At 51.5% G+C, this 19039-nt stretch overlaps 8 protein-coding genes across 8 annotated transcripts in view; 6 read left to right on the forward strand and 2 right to left on the reverse strand.

Annotated features, from left to right (window-relative positions):
- Positions 1 to 12: 12 nt before the first annotated feature.
- BDZ99DRAFT_456698 (siroheme synthase middle domains-like protein) lies at positions 13 to 1253 on the forward strand. Its single transcript, XM_033718515.1, has 3 exons — positions 13 to 305; positions 361 to 842; positions 891 to 1253. The coding sequence occupies exons 1-3, from the start codon at positions 210 to 212 to the stop codon at positions 1057 to 1059; spliced, it is 747 nt and encodes a 248-aa protein (XP_033583858.1). The 5' UTR covers positions 13 to 209; the 3' UTR covers positions 1060 to 1253.
- A 141-nt stretch (positions 1254 to 1394) lies between these two features.
- BDZ99DRAFT_456699 (nodulation protein nodB) lies at positions 1395 to 2680 on the forward strand. The gene has a single exon (XM_033718516.1). The coding sequence runs from the start codon at positions 1453 to 1455 to the stop codon at positions 2242 to 2244; it is 792 nt and encodes a 263-aa protein (XP_033583859.1). The 5' UTR covers positions 1395 to 1452; the 3' UTR covers positions 2245 to 2680.
- Positions 2681 to 3027: 347 nt separating this feature from the next.
- Positions 3028 to 4653, forward strand: BDZ99DRAFT_430569 (uncharacterized protein). The gene is made up of 3 exons (XM_033717253.1): positions 3028 to 3172; positions 3314 to 4064; positions 4122 to 4653. The coding sequence occupies exons 1-3, from the start codon at positions 3039 to 3041 to the stop codon at positions 4527 to 4529; spliced, it is 1293 nt and encodes a 430-aa protein (XP_033583860.1). The 5' UTR covers positions 3028 to 3038; the 3' UTR covers positions 4530 to 4653.
- Positions 4654 to 5327: 674 nt separating this feature from the next.
- On the forward strand, positions 5328 to 5908 carry BDZ99DRAFT_564719 (uncharacterized protein; the record flags this gene model as incomplete). Its single annotated transcript, XM_033727390.1, has 3 exons — positions 5328 to 5568; positions 5643 to 5752; positions 5879 to 5908. The coding sequence occupies 3 exons, from the start codon at positions 5328 to 5330 to the stop codon at positions 5906 to 5908; spliced, it is 381 nt and encodes a 126-aa protein (XP_033583861.1).
- Positions 5909 to 6262: 354 nt separating this feature from the next.
- On the reverse strand, positions 6263 to 7251 carry BDZ99DRAFT_456701 (uncharacterized protein). The gene has a single exon (XM_033718517.1). It carries the CDS (start codon positions 6779 to 6781, stop codon positions 6269 to 6271), a length of 513 nt encoding a protein of 170 aa, XP_033583862.1. The 5' UTR covers positions 6782 to 7251; the 3' UTR covers positions 6263 to 6268.
- An 853-nt stretch (positions 7252 to 8104) lies between these two features.
- Positions 8105 to 14011, reverse strand: BDZ99DRAFT_492828 (uncharacterized protein; the record flags this gene model as incomplete). The annotated part of the gene is made up of 3 exons (XM_033723189.1): positions 8105 to 12853; positions 12904 to 13873; positions 13938 to 14011. The coding sequence occupies 3 exons, from the start codon at positions 14009 to 14011 to the stop codon at positions 8315 to 8317; spliced, it is 5583 nt and encodes a 1860-aa protein (XP_033583863.1). The 3' UTR covers positions 8105 to 8314.
- Positions 14012 to 14609: 598 nt separating this feature from the next.
- Positions 14610 to 17271, forward strand: BDZ99DRAFT_504837 (uncharacterized protein). Its single transcript, XM_033724069.1, has 2 exons — positions 14610 to 15027; positions 15080 to 17271. Exons 1-2 carry the CDS (start codon positions 14711 to 14713, stop codon positions 17088 to 17090), a joined length of 2328 nt encoding a protein of 775 aa, XP_033583864.1. The 5' UTR covers positions 14610 to 14710; the 3' UTR covers positions 17091 to 17271.
- Positions 17272 to 17844: 573 nt separating this feature from the next.
- BDZ99DRAFT_492830 (uncharacterized protein) overlaps positions 17845 to 19039 on the forward strand; it is a gene marked incomplete at its 5' end in the record, with an annotated part of 1658 nt that continues 463 nt past the window's right edge. Inside the window, 3 exons of the mRNA XM_033723190.1 lie at positions 17845 to 18019; positions 18080 to 18259; positions 18325 to 18989. Coding sequence (XP_033583865.1) covers positions 17845 to 18019; positions 18080 to 18259; positions 18325 to 18989 — 1020 coding nt within the window. The remainder of the gene's footprint in view (positions 18020 to 18079; positions 18260 to 18324; positions 18990 to 19039) is intronic.

Consider the following 19039-nt stretch of genomic DNA (forward strand, 5'->3'; position numbering starts at 1 on the left):
TTTACCGAACTAGTTCAATTATCTAGCAGCAATGCTTACATACTTGGGACCGTGGATGTAAGTTGTCCCTAGGTGCCGTTCCAGGGTTCACATTCACCACGTGCCGCTATGAGCTGTGGCTGAGAGCTTGGACCAGAGCTCGATAAGCGTCATTCGAACAAACATCTCAGTGGATGCCAGCCTTTCTTTCTTCTTCACAAACCTTCACCATGAAGGGCCCATACCCCGAGATCCAAGGCGGAGGCTCTCTGATACTTGCCTGGCAAGTGCGTAACAAACACGTACTCGTCATCGGCGGCGGAGAGGTGAGTTTGCCCACCATCGAAGTCTGAGAGGTATTGACAGTTGACACGAGGTCAGGTAGCAGCCGGGCGCATTGTCAACGTGCTGAATGCAGACGCCAAAGTCACCGTTGTATCACCCCAGGACGGCCTGAACGATGAAGTCGCCTTTCGAATAGCCCAAAAACAGGTCACATACATCGACCGGAAGTTCGAGCCCTCAGATCTGGACGGGGTGGATATGGTGCTCACTGCTGTGGACGACCCGGAGGCCTCGAGCCAAATATACAAGCTCTGTCACGAGAAGAGGATACCGGCGAACATTGCAGATGTACCTCCGGAATGCGACTTTTACTTTGGGAGCGTGCATCGCGATGGGCCATTACAGATCATGGTCAGCACCAATGGGAACGGACCTAAGCTGGCGAGTATTGTGAGGAAGCAGATTGCTGCTGGACTACCACCCAATGTCGGTGCTGCCATACAAAAAGTCGGTGCACTCCGTAGGAAGCTGCGAAAGATTGCACCAGATATTGAGGAGGGACCGAAGAGGATGCAGTGGTACGTGACTATGCCACTACTCTACCATTTTGACGCTAACTTTTGAAGGATGTCGAAAGTCTGCGAATCCTGGAGTCTGGAAGATCTTTGTGAGATGGATGACGAGGACATGGAGGCTTTGTTAGGATTCTACAAGCCTGGAAATGTCCCTAGTTTCCAGGAAGTACGGTTGGGTGAACCAGAGGGAGCTTTTGATGGCTCATTTGGATGGCTGTGAAAGTGGAAAACTCTCAAGGCGAATTGTAGGAACACTGTATAGCGAGTTACGAAGACATGTGCCATTTGTTGGAAATCATTGATAGGCGTTGGGAACAAGGATATAAAAGATTGCGTACCACCAATACATGTTATGGAGTCTTTAGTTGAGCAATTGCATATTTCTTGGGAAATATCAGAGACTGCGAATGAGCATATGAAGCTCGAAGAAGAGTCAATACCTGCCAGCTTGCATATCTCATCATTGCTGAATATCATGTCACCAATGAAAGCTAGGTCCGAGCTCAACCTTCCCCATGCCGCTGGCTGTGCACCTCCTGAACCATCCATCGAACACCAAGCTCATCAACACACCCATGCCCATCAATGTTGGAAGCAGAAAAGAACCGAATCGATGCCTCACATCAACTACTTCCTGAGGTTTCCATCCAAACTCCGTAGGAGGGCCAGACGTTCCCGGCTCGCGGCTATGTTCATTCTTCTAAGCACTATCTTCATCTTCTTTACGCCATTCTACTGCATTTACAAGCCTCCAACTTTCCTCATACGTTACTTTCAATACCGCTGGCCGGATATTCTCTGGCATGTTCCAACACGTTCCAAGATCATTGCGCTCTCTATCGATGATGCACCGTCAGAGTACACCAACGAAATCATGCAATTACTCAAGGACAACAATGCTACGGCAACTTTTTTCGTCATCGGTGCTCAAGTTCCTGGACGGGAAGGGATCTTGAGCAATTTGGTCCGAAATGGAAATGAGCTAGGGAACCACGCCATGCACGATGAGCCTTCCCGGTCTTTGAGCGATGAGACTCTCACCAGCCAGATCCAATCCGTGGAACACATGATCGACACAGCATACAAGGACGCCGATAGCGAGCTTTCAAATCCAAAGCTTTTTCGACCAGGATCTGGCTTCTTCAGCGATCGAATGCTCGCGATTCTGGATAAGCTTAATTACAGGCTCGTTCTTGGTAGTATCTACCCACACGATCCCCAGATTCCGTATTGGCGTGTCAATGCAAGGCACATTCTCAGCATGTTACGACCTGGTGGCATCATTATTTGCCATGATAGGAGGAGTTGGACTTTGCCAATGCTACGGAAAGCCATTCCTGAAATGAGGCGGAGAGGTTATCAGATCGTAACGGTCTCAGAATTGTTGAGGGAGGTCAAGACATGAGAGTCTTAATTATTCCCTTGGATTTATCAAAACAAGAGAAGGCTCATGGGCATTCCCGATCACTCTGTGGGAGGAGACAGCAACCACAAAGCCGCGTATTGGCTTCACAAACAAAATATGTCAAGGCTCGGAGGGCGACGAAAGGCTGAAGGCTATGAGCTTCTTTCAGATAGCCGACTAGAAGTAGGAACCTAAGCGTTTCAAGTCATACAGCTCTTCGTCAAGATAAGTCCGTGCACAATTATTGCGGCTATGGGACTTTTTCTGGGCTTTTTTAGACACGTGAGAGGTAATTACTGAGCTGCCATAGCTGGGTACATGAGTCCGCCGCCGTCTGAAGTATCTCTACATATTTTCACAAATTCGAAAGAGGCAGAATTACATCATCTTGCACAATCCAAAAACTCGTTGAGCCACCTTAGCCGGCATAATCTACCACTGCAAGATGTTTGTTGGCAAGACATCAGATGCAAATCAAGACCAATGCTTCATCTATCTTGTGAAGGAGCTTTGACTTGATCATTCTACCCACGCACTGGCTTATCGTAGACCTGTATACGCCTTCTTACCACTGTCACGGGTGCTTCAATACACCTTCAAAATTTCAGGCATCATCCTTTTGAACGACCAGTAAACTCGTTAGGCACCTCCACCGGTGGCGTTTGCAAACGTGTTTCACAAAGAATAAACTTGTCGTGGCCGTGATTGGCCGAGTCACTAGCGCCGATTTTCCAACCTTTCTTTTAAGCACGAGCCGTCTGGGTTTCTTCAACTCACCACAACAGCTCGGCATCATGGCGGCCTCCAGCCAAATACCATACTATCAGGGGGCCATTGATCTGAGACAATTGGTTTTAGGCCATAAAGAGCTGTCCAGCCTTGGTAGCAAATCAGGCTTCGTCAGTTTTCAGGATCCAATTGTCGTCAAGTAAGTCAGACTCTCGAAGTGGTTAGTACGACGCCATTGGCGCCCCGTTTGATCGAAGGTTTATGTGCTATATTCCGACTATCTTAAATTGATTTAAGTTTCCTACGCGAACCTGATTGGTTTTCCGCTAACTATCCGGAGGTATATCACCATAGCTCTGTTGAAGCGCGATTTTGGCCTCGATATCAGGCTTCCAGACGACCGGCTTTGCCCTCGTGTTCCTATCCGCTACAACTACGTTCGCTGGATCCAGGAGCTTATCGACACGACTTCTCCCAAATACACCGATACTTATGACCCAGCGCGCGTTGTTACGGGCCTAGACATTGGTACCGGAGCCTCTGCCATCTACACCATCCTTGCCCTCCAAACACGACCATCCTGGCACATGTGCGCCACCGATATTGACGAACAATCTCTATCTTTTGCCAAATACAACATACAGAACAATGATCTCGACTCCCGCGCTCTGGTAACTCATACCAAACCATCAGACCCTCTCATTTCGCTCCCTATCTTGGGCGTTGAAGGGCTCGAATTCACCATATGCAACCCACCCTTCTTCTCTACTGATCAGGAATTCGCCGATTCGCTAGCAGGCAAAGGCAAAGATAGCAAGCCCTACTCTTCAAGTACTGGCACGCCTGCCGAGATGGTGTATCCTGGTGGCGACCTGGCCTTCGTCTCTAGGATCTTTGAAGAAAGCTTGAAGTTGCGCGAAAAGGTGCAATGGTATAGCTCCATGTTTGGCAAGCTTACCAGCGCGAACGCTTTCGTCATGAAGTTAAGAGAGAACAATATATCCAACTACGCAGTATCCTATTTGTGGGCAGGCGGCGCGACGCGGAGGTGGGCGGTAGCCTGGAGCTTCGGCGATCTGAGGCCGAGACACGTATGAGCTTTCCTCTCAATTTGGACGTCACAGGACGAGAAGCTGATCTGACCATAGGACGTAGCCAGGCACTGGTCCACAGAGCGGATGCTAGACCCTTTTCCTACCGTATTTCACATACCTTTCACAGCAGCGAAGGCCCCCAAGGTAGCCCACGTAGTAGACACGTACCTGAGTTCTCTACAACTTCGCTGGTCCTTCGACCCCGCTTCCGGCACTGGTTTTGGAATTACATCACAAAACGTCTGGTCAAGGGCCTTCAGACGCCAACAGCAGAAGAAGACCGAGGCCGCGGAGACGGAAATGGCCGAAGAAGCTGGCGAAAAGGTGGCCTTGGCGTTCAAAATGTTCGTATTTGAGGAGAAAGAGATGCTAAGCGTGAGGTGGCTACAAGGTGCAGATCAGGTGATCTGGGAGAGCTTCACCGGCATGCTGAAAAGATTCGTGGACGGCATCAAAGATTGATCGTCGTGGCGGTAGGTCTGTGTACACTGTCCTAGCGCCGTCAGAGGTGCCTCAACAAGCTTTCAGAAAGTGGAATAATACCAAAAAAAATTATTTTGAACGACCTGTGTGTACACTACCCGACGCCGTCGGAGATCCTTCGACATGCTTTTAGAGTTGAAATGAGATCAAAAGTCCAGATTGAACAACCCAGAAACTCATCGAGCTACCTCATACGTCCTTAGATACTAATTCCGCTAGGTTACCAAAAGTAGCAAATGCTACCTAAGCTAGAGAATATTCGGTAACCGCTCCTTTTTCTTGATGGTTTACCCTTCTTAGCCTCGTTGTAAATATGTACACCTTTCTGCAGCCGTCTAAGGGGTCCCACCAGCTTTATTTAGACTGTTCAAAACGGTAATACTTGCTCTCCTGCTCCAAAAGTGTACAACGCTCTGCTGCCGCTTGAGGTGGGCACAGCAGCTTAAACGGTGGCATAGCTAATGGGAATATGCCTCTTCCAGGACGTTACACAGCATAACCGCTATAGTGCTTCCAAGCCCTCGATACTCACTTCATCTAGTTCCATATGAGCCGAATCCTTCGAACTTTCTGAGAAACTATCCGCGAATCCCGCTTGGCCATGCAAGCTTACAGACGGGTAGCAGCCCTAATTACACCATGACTTTAACACCGTAGCCTCATATAACGCTGAGGACGACATAAAAGTAAGAACTGGCATCTTGCTCACGCCCCAAACCGCTCATCTTTCCTAGTCCTTTCTCCAATCTAAACCTCTCATTCTCGCCACCCTCCACAATGCGTGTCCCACCCCTTCTCCACCCCCTAACCCTCCTCGTTTCCCTCTCCCTCACCATCGCCTTCCCCACCCACCTCATCCACCGCCAAGACTGCACTGGCCTCACCAACACCACCAACTGCGCCGGCGACGCCCTGCGCGTAGTCATCGTAACATACCCTTCCACCACGCCCGCAAGCGCACACACACTGTTGCAGGAAGTAGTGGCTGCCAGCGGCGGCACGTTACGGTATGAGTATGGTGCGTTGCTCTCCCACTATCGCTATGCGGAGATAAGGTCGGTTGGAGAGGGGGGGGTTGCTGATGTGGCGTAGATGACCCGGAGATACTTTACGGGTTCTCAGCCGCTGTGCCGGAAAAGGTGCTGCAGTTGTTTATGGCGTATGGGAAGGGGTTTGGGATGGGGGTGGTGGATGTAGTGTGTGTGAGTTTGCCGCCGTGTGGGAGCGTGTGTTGAAGTAGCGGGGAGAAGAGGGGGTGGATGGGGGAGGGTTACGTGGTGAGTACGAGTATTCAGATCATGCGGTGGCGGGACTGACATCTTCTTTAGGATTTGAGAAGCTGTTTGGAGTACCCCTAGGAGTGACGGAAATGTGTAGCAAAGCTGGGAAGCACTGTCCTTCCTCCACAGCTGCTTGATGAAAGCTGGACCATGAGAATATGAAAAGAAACTGGAACTATGTGTTCGAGAGCGTGCCGCCTGCACTTCATCCATGTGATCTAAAAGCAGAGTAGGAAGCCTCCAAGAAGAAGTAAGCAAGTACGCAGAAATTCAAAGTAAAGGATTCTACTCCCCAAAAAAAAAAAAGCAGAGATGCTCCGCCTTATCAGGCCTCCGTTCATCTCCGTGCTCCGATAGAACCTCCGAGCCCTTGCCCGATGCCACCAAAAAGGCCCTCCATATCGCTCTCCAGACGTTCGCATCCAAGGATCCCTCCCATCAGACCTTCCGGCACACCATCAACGTAGTTCCACCCGTCAACTCCGCCTCCACATCCCTCCTAACCTCCCACCCCTCCCCCAGATGCACGTCCTGAATAATCTCCATCCACGCCTCGATATTCGCATCCGTAGTGCGGAACCTAACCGGCCTCGTCATCCTAACCACCAGCGACCCCATCGTCTGAGCAGACAAGTGCGACATGAATTTATCGAATCCGAGCGGCAGCAAGCCTCCATGGCTCGTGAAGAAGGTGACCGTCGCCAGATTGGGTAATCTAGCAGCGATCGTCCTGCCTGTCTCGGCATTGAACGCGCTCGCGCCGTTCACGATCCGGAGGCGGCCGAGGCTGGCGATGAGGTGCGCAGGCAAGGTGTTCAGACGGGCTTGCAAGGAGGTGGTATAGTATTCACCTAGGACGTTCTCTGTCTTCTTGTTCTTCCTGGTCTTCTTGGGCGGGTTGGTCTGGATGACGGGAAGCTGCTTCCGCTTCCTGGGAATCGGCTTGATCATGAACGTGGTTTTGGCGAACGCGATCCTTGTGGCTTCGGAGTGGATTTGACGGCAGGCCAGGCGGAGAGCTAGAGCGTTCGGGTCCGTGGATCGGGTGCTGCCGAATATGAAGTCGTAGATTTCCAGGCGAACGTCTTTGGGCAGTTTGAGGAAGGGGAAGGGGATGAGGTCCTCGTGCGGTTCGCGTTGTCCGCGGAGGAGTCGGATGATGTTTTCGAGCGTTTCAGGAGTGTAGTCTGCAATGCAACTTTAGTTGAGATGAAGGAATGAAGATGGAGGGATTTGGATGCGATATAAGCAGGCGAAGATAGCGGTAATGTTGCTCTGTGGAATATGCGCAGTAGATTCGGCTTCTCACCTGGAAAGAGGTCCGCCATAGGCCTCTGAGAGTCCAATCTCGCTCTTTTCGCCTTCGGGAGGTTCATGATTGGTAGTTATTGAAGATTGGTTGACGGCGCAAAGTCCTCCGGTTAGGTGGTGTTGTTGTGAAGTTAAGTTGAGTCAGGTGTGATCTAGTGAAAGGTAACAAACCGTAAGTGAAATGATGAGACGAAGGCGATTTAATGGAAGCCTGTCTCGGCTTGGATCAAGACTATAAGGACTTTATGTGGCTTGTAATGTTTAGGTATTGATTTGGAGCATCGTTGACCGTGGCGAAATTGTGAACACGAACCTTAAGTGTCATGCAGCAGGCGTATTATCGAATTCCAGAAGCATAGCTTAAAGGCAACTACCTTGAACACCAATTGATATCAGCGATGAGCATCGAGCGGCCTTGAAGCCATCTCCACCATGATTCGAGAGTGACGCTTTTGCTGATCGAGCCTCCGACCACTTAGCAGACCTTCTACGCTATTTCCTATGTTTTTGATAACATTCTACACAGTCTAACCACCCTCCATACGTCATCAAGCTGGAGTGTGAAAGCAATGAGGTGGAGCGCTGCACACAACAGCGGACGGGGAAGGCGCTACGATTTTAAGCAGCGTGAGACTTGAAAACAATACCAGAAACCACTCAACTAAACTCGAATCTGGGCCTTGAAAAAAAAAAATACTTGCCACGATACCGATAGGATTTGCTGTCCAACGTATTCCACCGCCCCGTCCATCCGCGTGTCCCCGCAAGGTAGCCCAAAATCGTTCGAAATATACCTGGGCGCGCCAATACGTTCGATAAAAGTTGTCCTTGCTCTTCTTCTTGACTAATGAATTAACACAGCTTTTCCTCAATCGGATAGAACTCACATCTCATGCATCTACCAACCCAAGAGCGTTATTTCTGTTGCTGCTGTCTGTGTCAACCCGGATGGCTATTAGATAGGTATGGAAAAGGAATGGATTGTGATCAAACTACCACTACACTAGCATGACCCTCATCTCCAAGAAGAGCTCCAACCTTGGCACCAAAAAAATGATCCAATCGCCTATACGCCCATTTTCGTTCCAACCATGCTCGCCCAAGCCGCTAAATCAGACCGAGACTATCACTCCCACCCTTGCCTGAGGCAGGCCACACAGCCCCATCCCATATCTACGAGCTCGAACCCCCCAAACACTCCACCGCAGCCTCAAACTCCGCCACCACTCGCTCCTCAAGCACATTCTCCGCCCCTTCCCTCTGACTCCGGATCCCAGCAAGCGCCACCTCTCGCTCATTCGTCGGCGCAATGCGGTCTCGCAGTCCGCGTCGCCCCGCCATCCACTCCTCTATATCCTCCTTGACGATGGCCTTGTCCCACTCCAGCTCCGGGACATCGGATGCTATGATACCGACGGTTGCTGCCGACTCACGAAGTTGGTCCAGCACAAGCGTGATGAGGGCGAGGGAGTGTGCTTCCGATGCCATGCCGAGCGTGATCCGCCCTGCGTTTGGATTTGCGGCTGTCGGGGCATTGCGGGAGTTTAGGCAAGCGGAGGCGCGCGCGAGTTGGGTGGGGAACTGGTTCAAGAAAGTTGCGACCTCTGCAGCGATAGGGGCGCCGACGGCGTCGAGGAGGTTTAGACATAGGGGCAGGATGCCACGAGTCCAGATAGAGAAGAGGCGAGGCGGGTCGTCAAAGGGGCCCATACCGTGGGGACGGCGGTAGTAGTTTATGATGTTCGCGGCGTTGAGACGGGAGAGCACGCCGTCGACAGCGAGGTTCTCAGCCATGATGGGCATACTGGAGAGCTCGAGGAGGAAGAGAATGCTGAGCTCGCCGTATATGGGATCACGGTCTTTGGCGAGTTGGTCGGACCACGAAAAGAGGCTTGTGGCATAGCGACTCGTATTATGGTTCTGGAAGAGGAGTGCCGCTTCAGACTGGTGTAGGCGCATCTCAGGTAAGCCTAGGATTGTCTGGAGGAGGCCTGTGAGAAGAACGAAATCGGAAGGCGAGCAGCTATCTTTGTCCTCGTGAAGCTGGTTTGCTAGACCATGGAAGCCTTTGGCTACTGATTCTGCAAGGATTTCGAGCAGAGTCTGAGGAACATCGTTTACTAGCGCATTGTGGTGCCTTGTTCCTGTGCGTGCCATCGATTTTCGCAAATCTGGTATCTCAGGAGACGCAGAAGTCGGAAGAAGGAATCTTAAAGAGAGAAACAGGACCTTGAGAAGAGAACGATAGTAGTCGGATTGCTTGTCAACGAGAGCGGTCTCGAAGTTCGGTCTCATGGCTATGACGGCCTTCCAGACAGTAATGAAGAGCTTTTTAGCAGCTTCGTCTTGGATTTTCGCGTTTGCTAGCTTCTGGATGAGCACGAAAGCGAACTCCACCCTCAGCGTCATTAAGCGGCCGAATAGCTGCTCTGGTATACAAGAATCGGCGTTAGCTTCTAAGCAATCACGGGCGACCGTGATTAGAGTTCGCTCTAGTCTCTTGTCCTTTGTGACAAAGTTGCTTAGTTCGGATGCAAGCAGTTTCCAACCCTTGAGTAGCAAAATCTGCGACTCGACAAGACTAAGATTAGCATTTGCCGTACGGAACTCTGCTTCATAGCCGTTTTTCCACGAAGCGTCGAACCCAAGAAGCTTTTCGGCGAATGCAATATCATAGAAAAAGTCTCGACCAAACTCGGAAGGCATGAGTTCTGTCTTCTTGAAGCATATCAAATACACTCCAGTTCCTTCGAACTTTTTCTTCAGATTGTTCTTCAGGTTGGCGTGCAATGAGGCATTATATGTGGGCACCGACACCCCACAGTTTTCTAGGTAGCCTAAGCCTGCTATTATGTTTGATAGCGATGACATGTCTCCTAATTGTCGAGCGATGTGGAGGTACATGGCTAGGAATTCCGTTATGAGAGCGGCGATCTTATTTTCATTGCTCTTCTCGATGATGCGTATTTCTGTCTCATTCCTAATCTCTTGGGTCCGCAAAGTTTTTAAGAACGCCAAAAGCCCAGGAACAATCTTTTGATGACCCCGGAGGCTGCTCATCGCCCATGGCCAGGTGTTCTGAGCTAATATGACGAATTCGAGCATGGCAATTGTTCGTCGAGGGTTTGATACGTCAACTTGGGAAAGTTCATCGAGTGCGAGTGTAAACAGAGCTTTACCGCGAGTGTTCGATGCAGCAGTGCCCTCGTGTTTCAGCGATTCTTTGGGCGTATTACCGGTGAGTAAGTAAATCGCGAGCCATTGCTGTTTGCAACTGACAACGGCCGAGAGTAGCCTCCAGATATCAATCTCAACCTCGGCTGTTTTGAAAGGCTGGTCCAGAGTTGACACGATCTGCAGAAAGCATTTTGCGGTTCCGGGGCCAAGATGACCCAATAGTGAAGGCGGTTCTCCATCCGTTTGAGCAGCGCTTCGCACTAAGCTTTCAAGCAAGATCACGACCGGAGATCTATACACCTCATCGATGGCGTAGAGTCGGGCTAGAAGTGGTGCTGCTTTAAACAGTTGATGCTCGAAGTGAGTGCCTGTTCTTCCAAGCTGCATGCCGATGCGGATAAGGGTATTTGAAAACTGAAGCGCTGAACGGGTTTGTCGAGACCATGTTTTGTTGGCTTTTGTCAAAATCGAGGTAGGCTGGATGTCAGACGTAGCAATAAATACACTGATGATGGGATTCGTCGGCAGGTCGTTCTCGGAGGTTGACAAAAACAAATCGACGAGATACTCTGCGATTGGTTCCAAAACCACAACGAGTTTCTGCAAAAACTTCTTGTCGTTGAGCGGAGGTTTTTCTTCCTCAACTTCCGAAAGCTTGTCGTCGTTGTCGAAACCATAGACGTACTCGAGGATAGTTTCGAAGACATTACTTAGCAGTATGTTGATCCCAAGTTTCTGGTCGATTTGGATATACCTCCAACTTGAGGAGCCTTCAAAAATACCCGTTAACGTCCTCCCGAATATCAAAAGAGTACTACTCATGCTCTTCTCGGACGTCCCACTAATGGATGGAGCTGATCCAAACCTCGTGACAGCCTTCTTAGAGGACTTGCGCTTGACACATTGTGTTATAGCATCTTCAACCAAGGCTTGGAACAATCGAATGCAACCCAATAAGAAGTCGTAGTGTCCAAGGACTATTTCAGAGCCAACGAGTATTTTCGCCAAACTACCACCAGAAGTACCAACTTCCAAGAGCCGGCTCCGAGCAAGCCATGGCCAGACGCGATCGGGTGAGATTGAAACCATAGCGTGTATGAAGTGTGTGCAGTTGACAAGTAGATCTAAAGAGCCCTCAACGCCAGGTTGCTCGCACTGATGTTGTAGTTCTTGCTCGAAAATAGCGAATACAACACTGACGGTGTCTTCCGTACGATCCGATTTTATGTTAAGATTCTCGAGCAGTGCTTCCGAGAGCTCCTGGCCATCTCCACTCGTCCCAGCCACTTTTATTGAGCAATCAAGAAGGTCGGCAAAGAGACCAATGATCTCGGACGCATTGTCTAATGAGGTACGATCCTCAGTAGCATGTTCTACGTAGCTGGCGCCGGTCATGAACGTAGAGAGCAGGACTGCCAGATATTTTAGAGCGGAATGATGGTATTGCCAACTCGCAACGAAAGGCTGTACGCTGTTGTCGACAACTTGTCCGGCTGTACCTTGCGGAATGTACATCTCATCCTCTATTGGCACATGATCTTGGGGTTGGCTTGACGCTGTTATCCGCCTCTGCTTCGTCCTGATTTTTTGAAACAGCGGGAGATCTGACTTGAGGGCGACCCAGTTTTCATTCATTTCTTCTCTGATAGATTCGTAGTCATCGAAATGTTTTCGCATAGATTGCGAGAAGTTTGTCACCTTCGTAAGAAGTGGCCCAATTATGTCCCGTCTTAATGCATCTCCCTGGAGGCTTTGAGCAATAACGCTGCAAAACTTCATCAAGGGAACTGTTTCGTACGGATAGCGATATTGCGATTCGAGGATCAAGCTAGGAGACAAAACGTCAACGTCAGCCAGGACAAAATCGACAATTGGGTCACGTCGAGTGCCTGGGCCGCTTTCCAGCCAATCCCAAGAGGTCTGTCGAGGAGACATGATAGCCAAGGTGGCCCAGATGACATCAGGCGAGTACCTCACCAACTTCAATCCTAAGCAGGCACGGAAGAGGTCCAACAAAGTCTTTCGCTGTCGGTCAGCGGTCAAGATATCGGTACTTGTGCCAAATGTTGAGGTAACCATCTGAGCAAGTTCGGCGATCAGTGAGCAAACTCCAGTATTTGCGGCATATTCGGCAAGGCTTTGTGTGGTCGGGCTGTCGTCTAGATTTTCTCTGTCATCGATAGCAGTCCCGGCGTCCTCGAGTGGACTTGTCCCGCTCAAGAGGTCTACTCCCTCGGATGCGATTCGGTTCTCGCGCTCATAGACGATATCGCCGACAAGGCATCGTAGTGCGTATCCCAGGGTGCCCCATGCTAAAATGACAGGACTCGCAGGGCTTGGAAGCTCAGTGGCTCTGAAGATTCCGCTTAATTCGCGAAGGCAACCTGGCTGTGAGATATATGCCGAGCTTCCATCAAGACCGAATCTTTCTGACTCTAGGTGTTCGAGTGCCTGGGGTATCTTGAGGATAGCTAAAGAGATCGTCGCCACAAACAATTGCATGAGAGGGATTAAAGATATCTGGCCGGGTAGGTTCTGCGCCCAAAATTAGCAGAGCGCCAATATGTACTAAAAGTGACGCTTACAAAGGGGATTTGAGCGAAGAAGCTCCATGTATCCATGAACCTGAACCACTTTAGAGCTGCGTCGCCGGTTGGTAGATTCTCCGTGAAGATGTCGACGTGGATGAACAGCAGGTGTAGGATGTGAACGATCTCGACGACCTGATATGTGTTCCATTTTTCCTCCGCAGTAGGTTGTATGGACTCTGGGATCTCCCATTTGGAACCTTGCCCCATAGCTTCCATACGAGACTGAATGGCATCAACGTACGCAATGAGGGGGTCCTGCTGCGGCGATGCGCTCTCGCGCGCTTTCCGTTGTAGTTGCAAGATTGTCTCGCCAACCTCTTCAACCCATGTTCTCTTAGAAGTAGTTTTTCCCGAGCTGGATCTCTGCTGTGTATGCTTGATGGAACGCAAGTCTTCCGGGGCCGCTCTACATATCAGAATTTGGCTAACACGTAATATATGCGCTTTCTCGGAAAGATGAAGGTCTAGGAGTCGCAATTGCCGTTGCTCGCGTGAGTTGAATAGGGATGCCGATTGCGCGTTCGCTCCAACCGGTGCGGCAAGAATCGAGGAATTCGCCCAGAATGTGGAGGCTCCAAGATTGGATGACCCGGCGGCATCTTGCACACTGATGGCCTCCTCTTCCGTGAAGCCATTCAGCAGCTGTAATGTGGGCCGTATCTGCCATTCCAGAACGACTGTTCTCAGCGCAGAGACCTCATCGATCTGTGCGACACCGGACAGCCACAAAGCATCTTCCTTGATCTCGTCGATTTTGTAGTGTCCATTGGGAGAGGGAGTCACGTTGATGGCAGCGGTCTCGGTTTCGAATTTGCCCTTGGCACCTGAAGAGGGACCTTTGTAGGGTGCCAATGGATGGCTGAGGATGAGAACACTGGTCCTGTCGGTGAGGAACGACCGGAGGACTTGGTTTTGGTCGACGGTTCCCGGGTCGCAGAGAGCGGCGTAGACAGCTTTCCAGGATCTGGCGCAGTTAGTGCACTGGTCGATTCGAAAAGTTGAAGCTATTCATAACGGGGGGCTCTTACAGCAGATGCTTCTCCCCGCTGAAACATTCAGCTAGCGAAGGAAAGAACACCTCCGGGGTCTCGATGGGAGCCATGGCGCGCTTCGGTGCGCTATGAGGCCAGGCGGGGCGGGTCCATGGAAGAGGCGCGGAGGGTGTTGGTGAAGCTCCAGGTGTTTGAGCTGGGGGAACTTTTGGGTGTCGCGTAGGCCAGGCCTTGTCACGTACCTGGCGCCAGGGCGCTTGGACCACGCTGGGATCGCGGTGAAGTGCTCGTTCGCTCATCACCTTGTCGCACTTCTTCGCGTGCTGTCTAATGTGTGTTGACACAGTTTCAGATGGAAGGCCACAACAAGCAGCGCGAAATGCACATTTCCATTTTTATTTTGCGAGCCTAGTCGTGGCATTGGAAGCCATTCACGATCGTCTTTCCATTTACCTCCTGCTTTCGGCTGGTGATTGTGTAGGTCTCTAGCGATGCAGTTCACGTCTCTTCGGATACGCTCATCGAAGGGATTGCTATAATAGTGTATTCGATGCCGCGCTCTGCTCCCAATTGAGCAAGCAATTCGCGGCGAAGGAGGTGCAGGCAATGCTCTAGCGCGACCTGGGTCTCCGGACCGCCGTATAAAATTATATTTCCTTGTCCTCCCGCATCTTCAAGCATTGCTTCCGTGACTCACCCTCCAGCGCCTCAGCCCTTCGAACAAGAGTCAATTGCCTCCTCCACCAGGAATTTCACGCCGTCCCGCTGCCAGGTCGCACACTGCTCCCGATTCCAGTCTTGCCGTCGAGATGGGGCTTGACCTCATCGACCATTCGCCCCACCATCCCTCCCCCTCGGCCCCGTTGTCGACCGCCTCGAACCTCGTCCTCATCGATAACTACGATTCCTTCACCTGGAATGTCTATCAGTACCTAGTGCTGGAGGGAGCTTTCGTCACCGTCTTTCGCAACGACGAAGTGACGCTGGAGGATCTAATTGCGAAGCAACCCACACAGCTAGTAATTAGTCCTGGCCCGGGACACCCAGAGACAGATGCAGGAATCAGTAAAGAAGCTATCCAGCACTTCAGTGGCAAAATACCAGTCCTTGGCGTCTGTATGGGCGAGTGAGTCATGCGGCTTCACAGCCCGAAGCTTCATAAGCTTACGAATGAACAGGCAATGCATATACGCCGCTTTTGGAGGGACCGTAGACGTTACCGGCGAGATTCTACATGGGAAAACGTCGCCACTACGCCATGATAGCAAAGGCTTGTACGCAGGCCTCCCCCAAGACCTGCCCGTTACCAGGTATCATTCGCTAGCCGGCACGCACCCCTCGCTTCCGGAATGTCTCGAAGTTACCTCTTGGATTGCGTCGGGTCCAGACGGAGGGAAGGGGGTCATAATGGGAGTGCGACATAAGGAGTATCTTGTCGAAGGTGTCCAGTTCCATCCGGAGAGCATTCTGACCGCGGAGGGACGAGCCATGCTCAAGAATTTTCTACGGATGCAAGGAGGAACCTGGGCGGAGAACGAGCGACTGTCGAAAAAGACATACGATGAGATCAAGGGTGCGATAACGAATGTGGCGAATGGTTCTACTAATGGGACTGCGGCAACGGACAAGCAAACATCAATCCTACAGAAAATATATGACCATCGGAGGGCTGCCGTGGCAGAGCAGAAGAAGATTCCTTCGCAGAGGCCAAGCGATCTCCAGGCCTCGTACGACCTGAACCTTTCTCCGCCACAGATCTCATTCCCGTCGAGGCTTAAACAGTCTCCATACCAATTATCCTTGATGGCAGAGATCAAGCGCGCGTCTCCGTCGAAAGGCATCATCTCTTTGTCTGCATGCGCCCCGGCGCAAGCTCGTACTTACGCCCTCGCTGGAGCCAGCGTCATCTCAGTACTCACGGAACCAGAATGGTTTAAAGGAAGCATTGACGATCTCAAAGCTGTTCGACAAAGCCTCGAAGGAATGCCAAATCGACCTGCCGTCCTCCGGAAAGAATTCATATTTGAGGAATACCAAATTCTCGAGGCGAGACTTGCCGGCGCTGACACTGTTCTGCTTATTGTGAAGATGCTTGACGTAGCCACCCTCAAACAACTCTACAAGTATTCGCTGTCACTTGGCATGGAGCCCTTAGTTGAAGTGAATAATGTGGAGGAGATGCGCATTGCTGTGGAACTCGGTTCGAAAGTCATCGGTGTCAACAACCGCAATCTCATCAACTTCGAAGTAGACATGGACACAACTAGTCGTCTGATGGAGCTAGTTCCCGCAGACACAATTGTATGTGCGCTGAGCGGCATCTCCAGCCCAAAAGACGTCGAGCCGTACACGAAAAATGGTGTCGGTGCTGTACTTGTCGGCGAGGCTTTGATGCGCGCATCAGACACCACGCAGTTCATCTCAGAGCTTCTAGGTGGCTCAGAGAAGACAATTCGCACTCAAGCAAATGCAAGCCTGCTTGTAAAGATATGCGGTACTCGTAGCGCAGAAGCGGCTGAGGCCGCAATCAAGGCTGGCGCTGATCTCATCGGCATGATTCTTGTCAAAGGTCGAAACCGAACGGTGTCCACGGAGACTGCACTTGCGATCTCGAAGGTCGTCCACTCAACCAAGAAACCGACACCTCGAAGAGAACAGCCATCATTTGCAAGCAACGTTGCGTCTGACTACTTCGATCATACCGCATCTCACCAACTCTCAGACCCAGAGCATGCTCTCCTTGTTGGCGTATTCCGGAATCAACCTCTTGAGTACGTACTAGCCCAGCAGCAGGCACTCAACCTAGACGTCGTACAGTTACACGGTTCCGAGCCCGTTGAATGGGCAAAGTTGGTACCCGTACCAGTCATTCGAAGCTTCAAACCTAATGAGCAAGGACTCGGTCTAAGAGGCTACCATGCCCTTCCATTGCTAGACTCCGGAATCGGGGGTACCGGTAAGACACTTGACCTTGCTGATGTGAAGGAGACTCTGTCAAGAGATCAAGGTATCAAGGTCATCTTAGCCGGTGGGCTTGACCCTGATAACGTACAAATCATCCTGAAAGCGCTTGGGGACTTGAGGAACCGAGTAAAGGTAGTGGATGTGAGTACCGGTGTTGAAGGAGACGACGGGAAGCAGAGCCTAGAAAGGATTCGAGCGTTCATCAGTGCCGCGAAGACAGGATGAGGCTACCTCGTTTCAGGGAGCAACTTACAGAAAAGCCCACCTAAAGAGTCCCAACCATGCTCTAACTCGTTAGTTGGCTTGTGAAATATAAAATAAGTAGACAGTAAGCCAAAACGGAGAATCAAGCCGATGCAATTCAGGCTGCCTTTTATCAAATCCTCCGTAGGTGTCTTCGGTGCTGTTGCGAAACCAAATTCTCTCCCTTTATATTACTTATCTTCTTTGCCTAGTTAGCTCACTCCTCACTTGCTACGTGCTATGAAGTGGCGGTGTAGCTTGTCCTCAACTTCGCTCTAGCTTCATATACTCTGCTCACTTCTTCACCTCACTCTCCTACTCGCTCAAGTTCCATCCACCTTTCTCGAGCAGGGCTATCCAACAATCTTCAAAAGATCTACGAGAATCTAGAGCACGTCTCTTTCAACATCGAACCTCGTGGGCCTCTCCGTCCAGACCACGATCAGCCACCAAGTTTCCTCGTCGACTACCACAACCGCGGCCCCTCCTACAGCTCTGTCTTCGAAGTTGCCACCTAAGCTAGCAGCCTCACTTAAGTACAATCGCAAGTGCCTAGGTTGCCGCGTCCTTGTTAGCGTGAGGCCGGTTTCCGTCGCCTCAGTCAATTCTTTCGACACCCTCACAGACTACAAGTCCACCCTTTTCGACTAGACGTCACGTCGTCGTGGCCATAAAGGTGTCGACCTGCAAAGCGAGTCAACTAAACCTCTTCGTCTACCGTCCAGGTACTCTCACTATGAAGGACCCGTTCGGAAAGTTCGTTATCGCCGCCACTGGAAACTTCGACGTTGGCATCGATAAGATCAGAGGCTGGGTTCAAGTCAATGGAGGAAAATGGACTACCACCATTACCAAACATACAACTCATCTGGTCTGCACAAAGGAGCACTGGAAGAGGGATGTTCAGATGGGTACGTTTTCCGTTCTCGCTAAACTTTGATTTGATGAAAAGATGACTGACTCCTAATTAGTTGCTGCTGCGAAGGCCAATCCCAATATCCATATCGTGAAATACGATTGGCTTGAAGACTCGCTCCAAGCTCGAAACCCGAAGAACGAGAAACCTTATCTATGGAAGACCATCATGAGGGCGAAGCTCAAAGAGCAGAATCGGCAGAAGGCGGCAATGCGCAACGCTCTGAAGCAAGATGGTAAGCATCCCCCATCTCCCCCTTCATCCCGTCGAAAGACCCACCAACCGTTAACGCCTCTATAGCCGTTGCATTCCACGGCGGCTGCAAAAAAGCGCGGGAGGACCTGAACTCTGGTACGTTGTCCAAGCGCAAAGCCAAAAACTCAAACACCTGGTTCACCTCCTCCCTGGCCTCGCTCGAGGCCGCGCGCGCCGAACGCGCTGCCCACAAGGCCGCTGCCTCCATCCTGCCCACCCCCAGCCCTGACGGCCAGCACTCTCCCCGCCACCCCGCTGCCCAGCCCTCCTCGCCCACTACTGCCCAGTCTCCACCCGCTGCACCCCAGACCCCCACTCCCCAGCCCCCTCCCCTTCCTTCTCCTCTCCCCCCGCTGCATCCCGCTGCAAAGGCTGACAATGAGGTCGCCGTCCGCTTCCTAGACCTCTACCACCTGCACCGCGACGCGACAAACTTCATCTACGACGTCGTCCTCGCGCGCATCGACCTCGCCACCAACACAAACTCGCGCTACCACCTGCGCCTGTACGAGACGCACACGGCGCCGCACGCGTACTGCACCGTGCTGCGCTACGTGGCGCCCGGCCAGGCGGCGCCCGCGAAGCAGTACGTCGCGCCCATGGGCAGCAGCTACGAGGTGGCGTTCCGCGCGTGGCGGTCCGTGTTTCAGCAGAAGACGCTGCTTGCGTGGGAGGAGCGGCTGCTAGACGAGAGGGAGAAGGCGGAGCGGGTGCGAGCGCGGATGGGGAGCGGGAGTGGGAGTGGGAGTGGGAGGGGGAG

This window comes from Mytilinidion resinicola (genome assembly GCF_010093595.1).
Source record: "Mytilinidion resinicola strain CBS 304.34 unplaced genomic scaffold BDZ99scaffold_1, whole genome shotgun sequence".
In the NCBI taxonomy this organism is placed as follows: Eukaryota; Fungi; Ascomycota; class Dothideomycetes; order Mytilinidiales; family Mytilinidiaceae; genus Mytilinidion; species Mytilinidion resinicola.

What these genes read in the sequence shown, in the direction of transcription:
- BDZ99DRAFT_430569 (XM_033717253.1), top strand. Translation starts at nt 3,039, where the DNA reads ATGGCGGCCTCCAGCCAAATACCATACTATCAGGGGGCCATTGATCTG. An exon ending in CAGGATCCAATTGTCGTCAA is followed by an intron (nt 3,173 to 3,313) that starts GTAAGTCAGACT and finishes AACTATCCGGAG; the next exon opens with GTATATCACCATAGCTCTGT. An exon ending in GCGATCTGAGGCCGAGACAC is followed by an intron (nt 4,065 to 4,121) that starts GTATGAGCTTTC and finishes ATCTGACCATAG; the next exon opens with GACGTAGCCAGGCACTGGTC.
- BDZ99DRAFT_456699 (XM_033718516.1), top strand. Translation starts at nt 1,453, where the DNA reads ATGCCTCACATCAACTACTTCCTGAGGTTTCCATCCAAACTCCGTAGG.
- BDZ99DRAFT_456701 (XM_033718517.1), bottom strand. Translation starts at nt 6,781, where the DNA reads ATGATCAAGCCGATTCCCAGGAAGCGGAAGCAGCTTCCCGTCATCCAG.
- BDZ99DRAFT_456698 (XM_033718515.1), top strand. Translation starts at nt 210, where the DNA reads ATGAAGGGCCCATACCCCGAGATCCAAGGCGGAGGCTCTCTGATACTT. An exon ending in TCGTCATCGGCGGCGGAGAG is followed by an intron (nt 306 to 360) that starts GTGAGTTTGCCC and finishes ACACGAGGTCAG; the next exon opens with GTAGCAGCCGGGCGCATTGT. An exon ending in GGACCGAAGAGGATGCAGTG is followed by an intron (nt 843 to 890) that starts GTACGTGACTAT and finishes TAACTTTTGAAG; the next exon opens with GATGTCGAAAGTCTGCGAAT.
- BDZ99DRAFT_504837 (XM_033724069.1), top strand. Translation starts at nt 14,711, where the DNA reads ATGGGGCTTGACCTCATCGACCATTCGCCCCACCATCCCTCCCCCTCG. An exon ending in CTTGGCGTCTGTATGGGCGA is followed by an intron (nt 15,028 to 15,079) that starts GTGAGTCATGCG and finishes ACGAATGAACAG; the next exon opens with GCAATGCATATACGCCGCTT.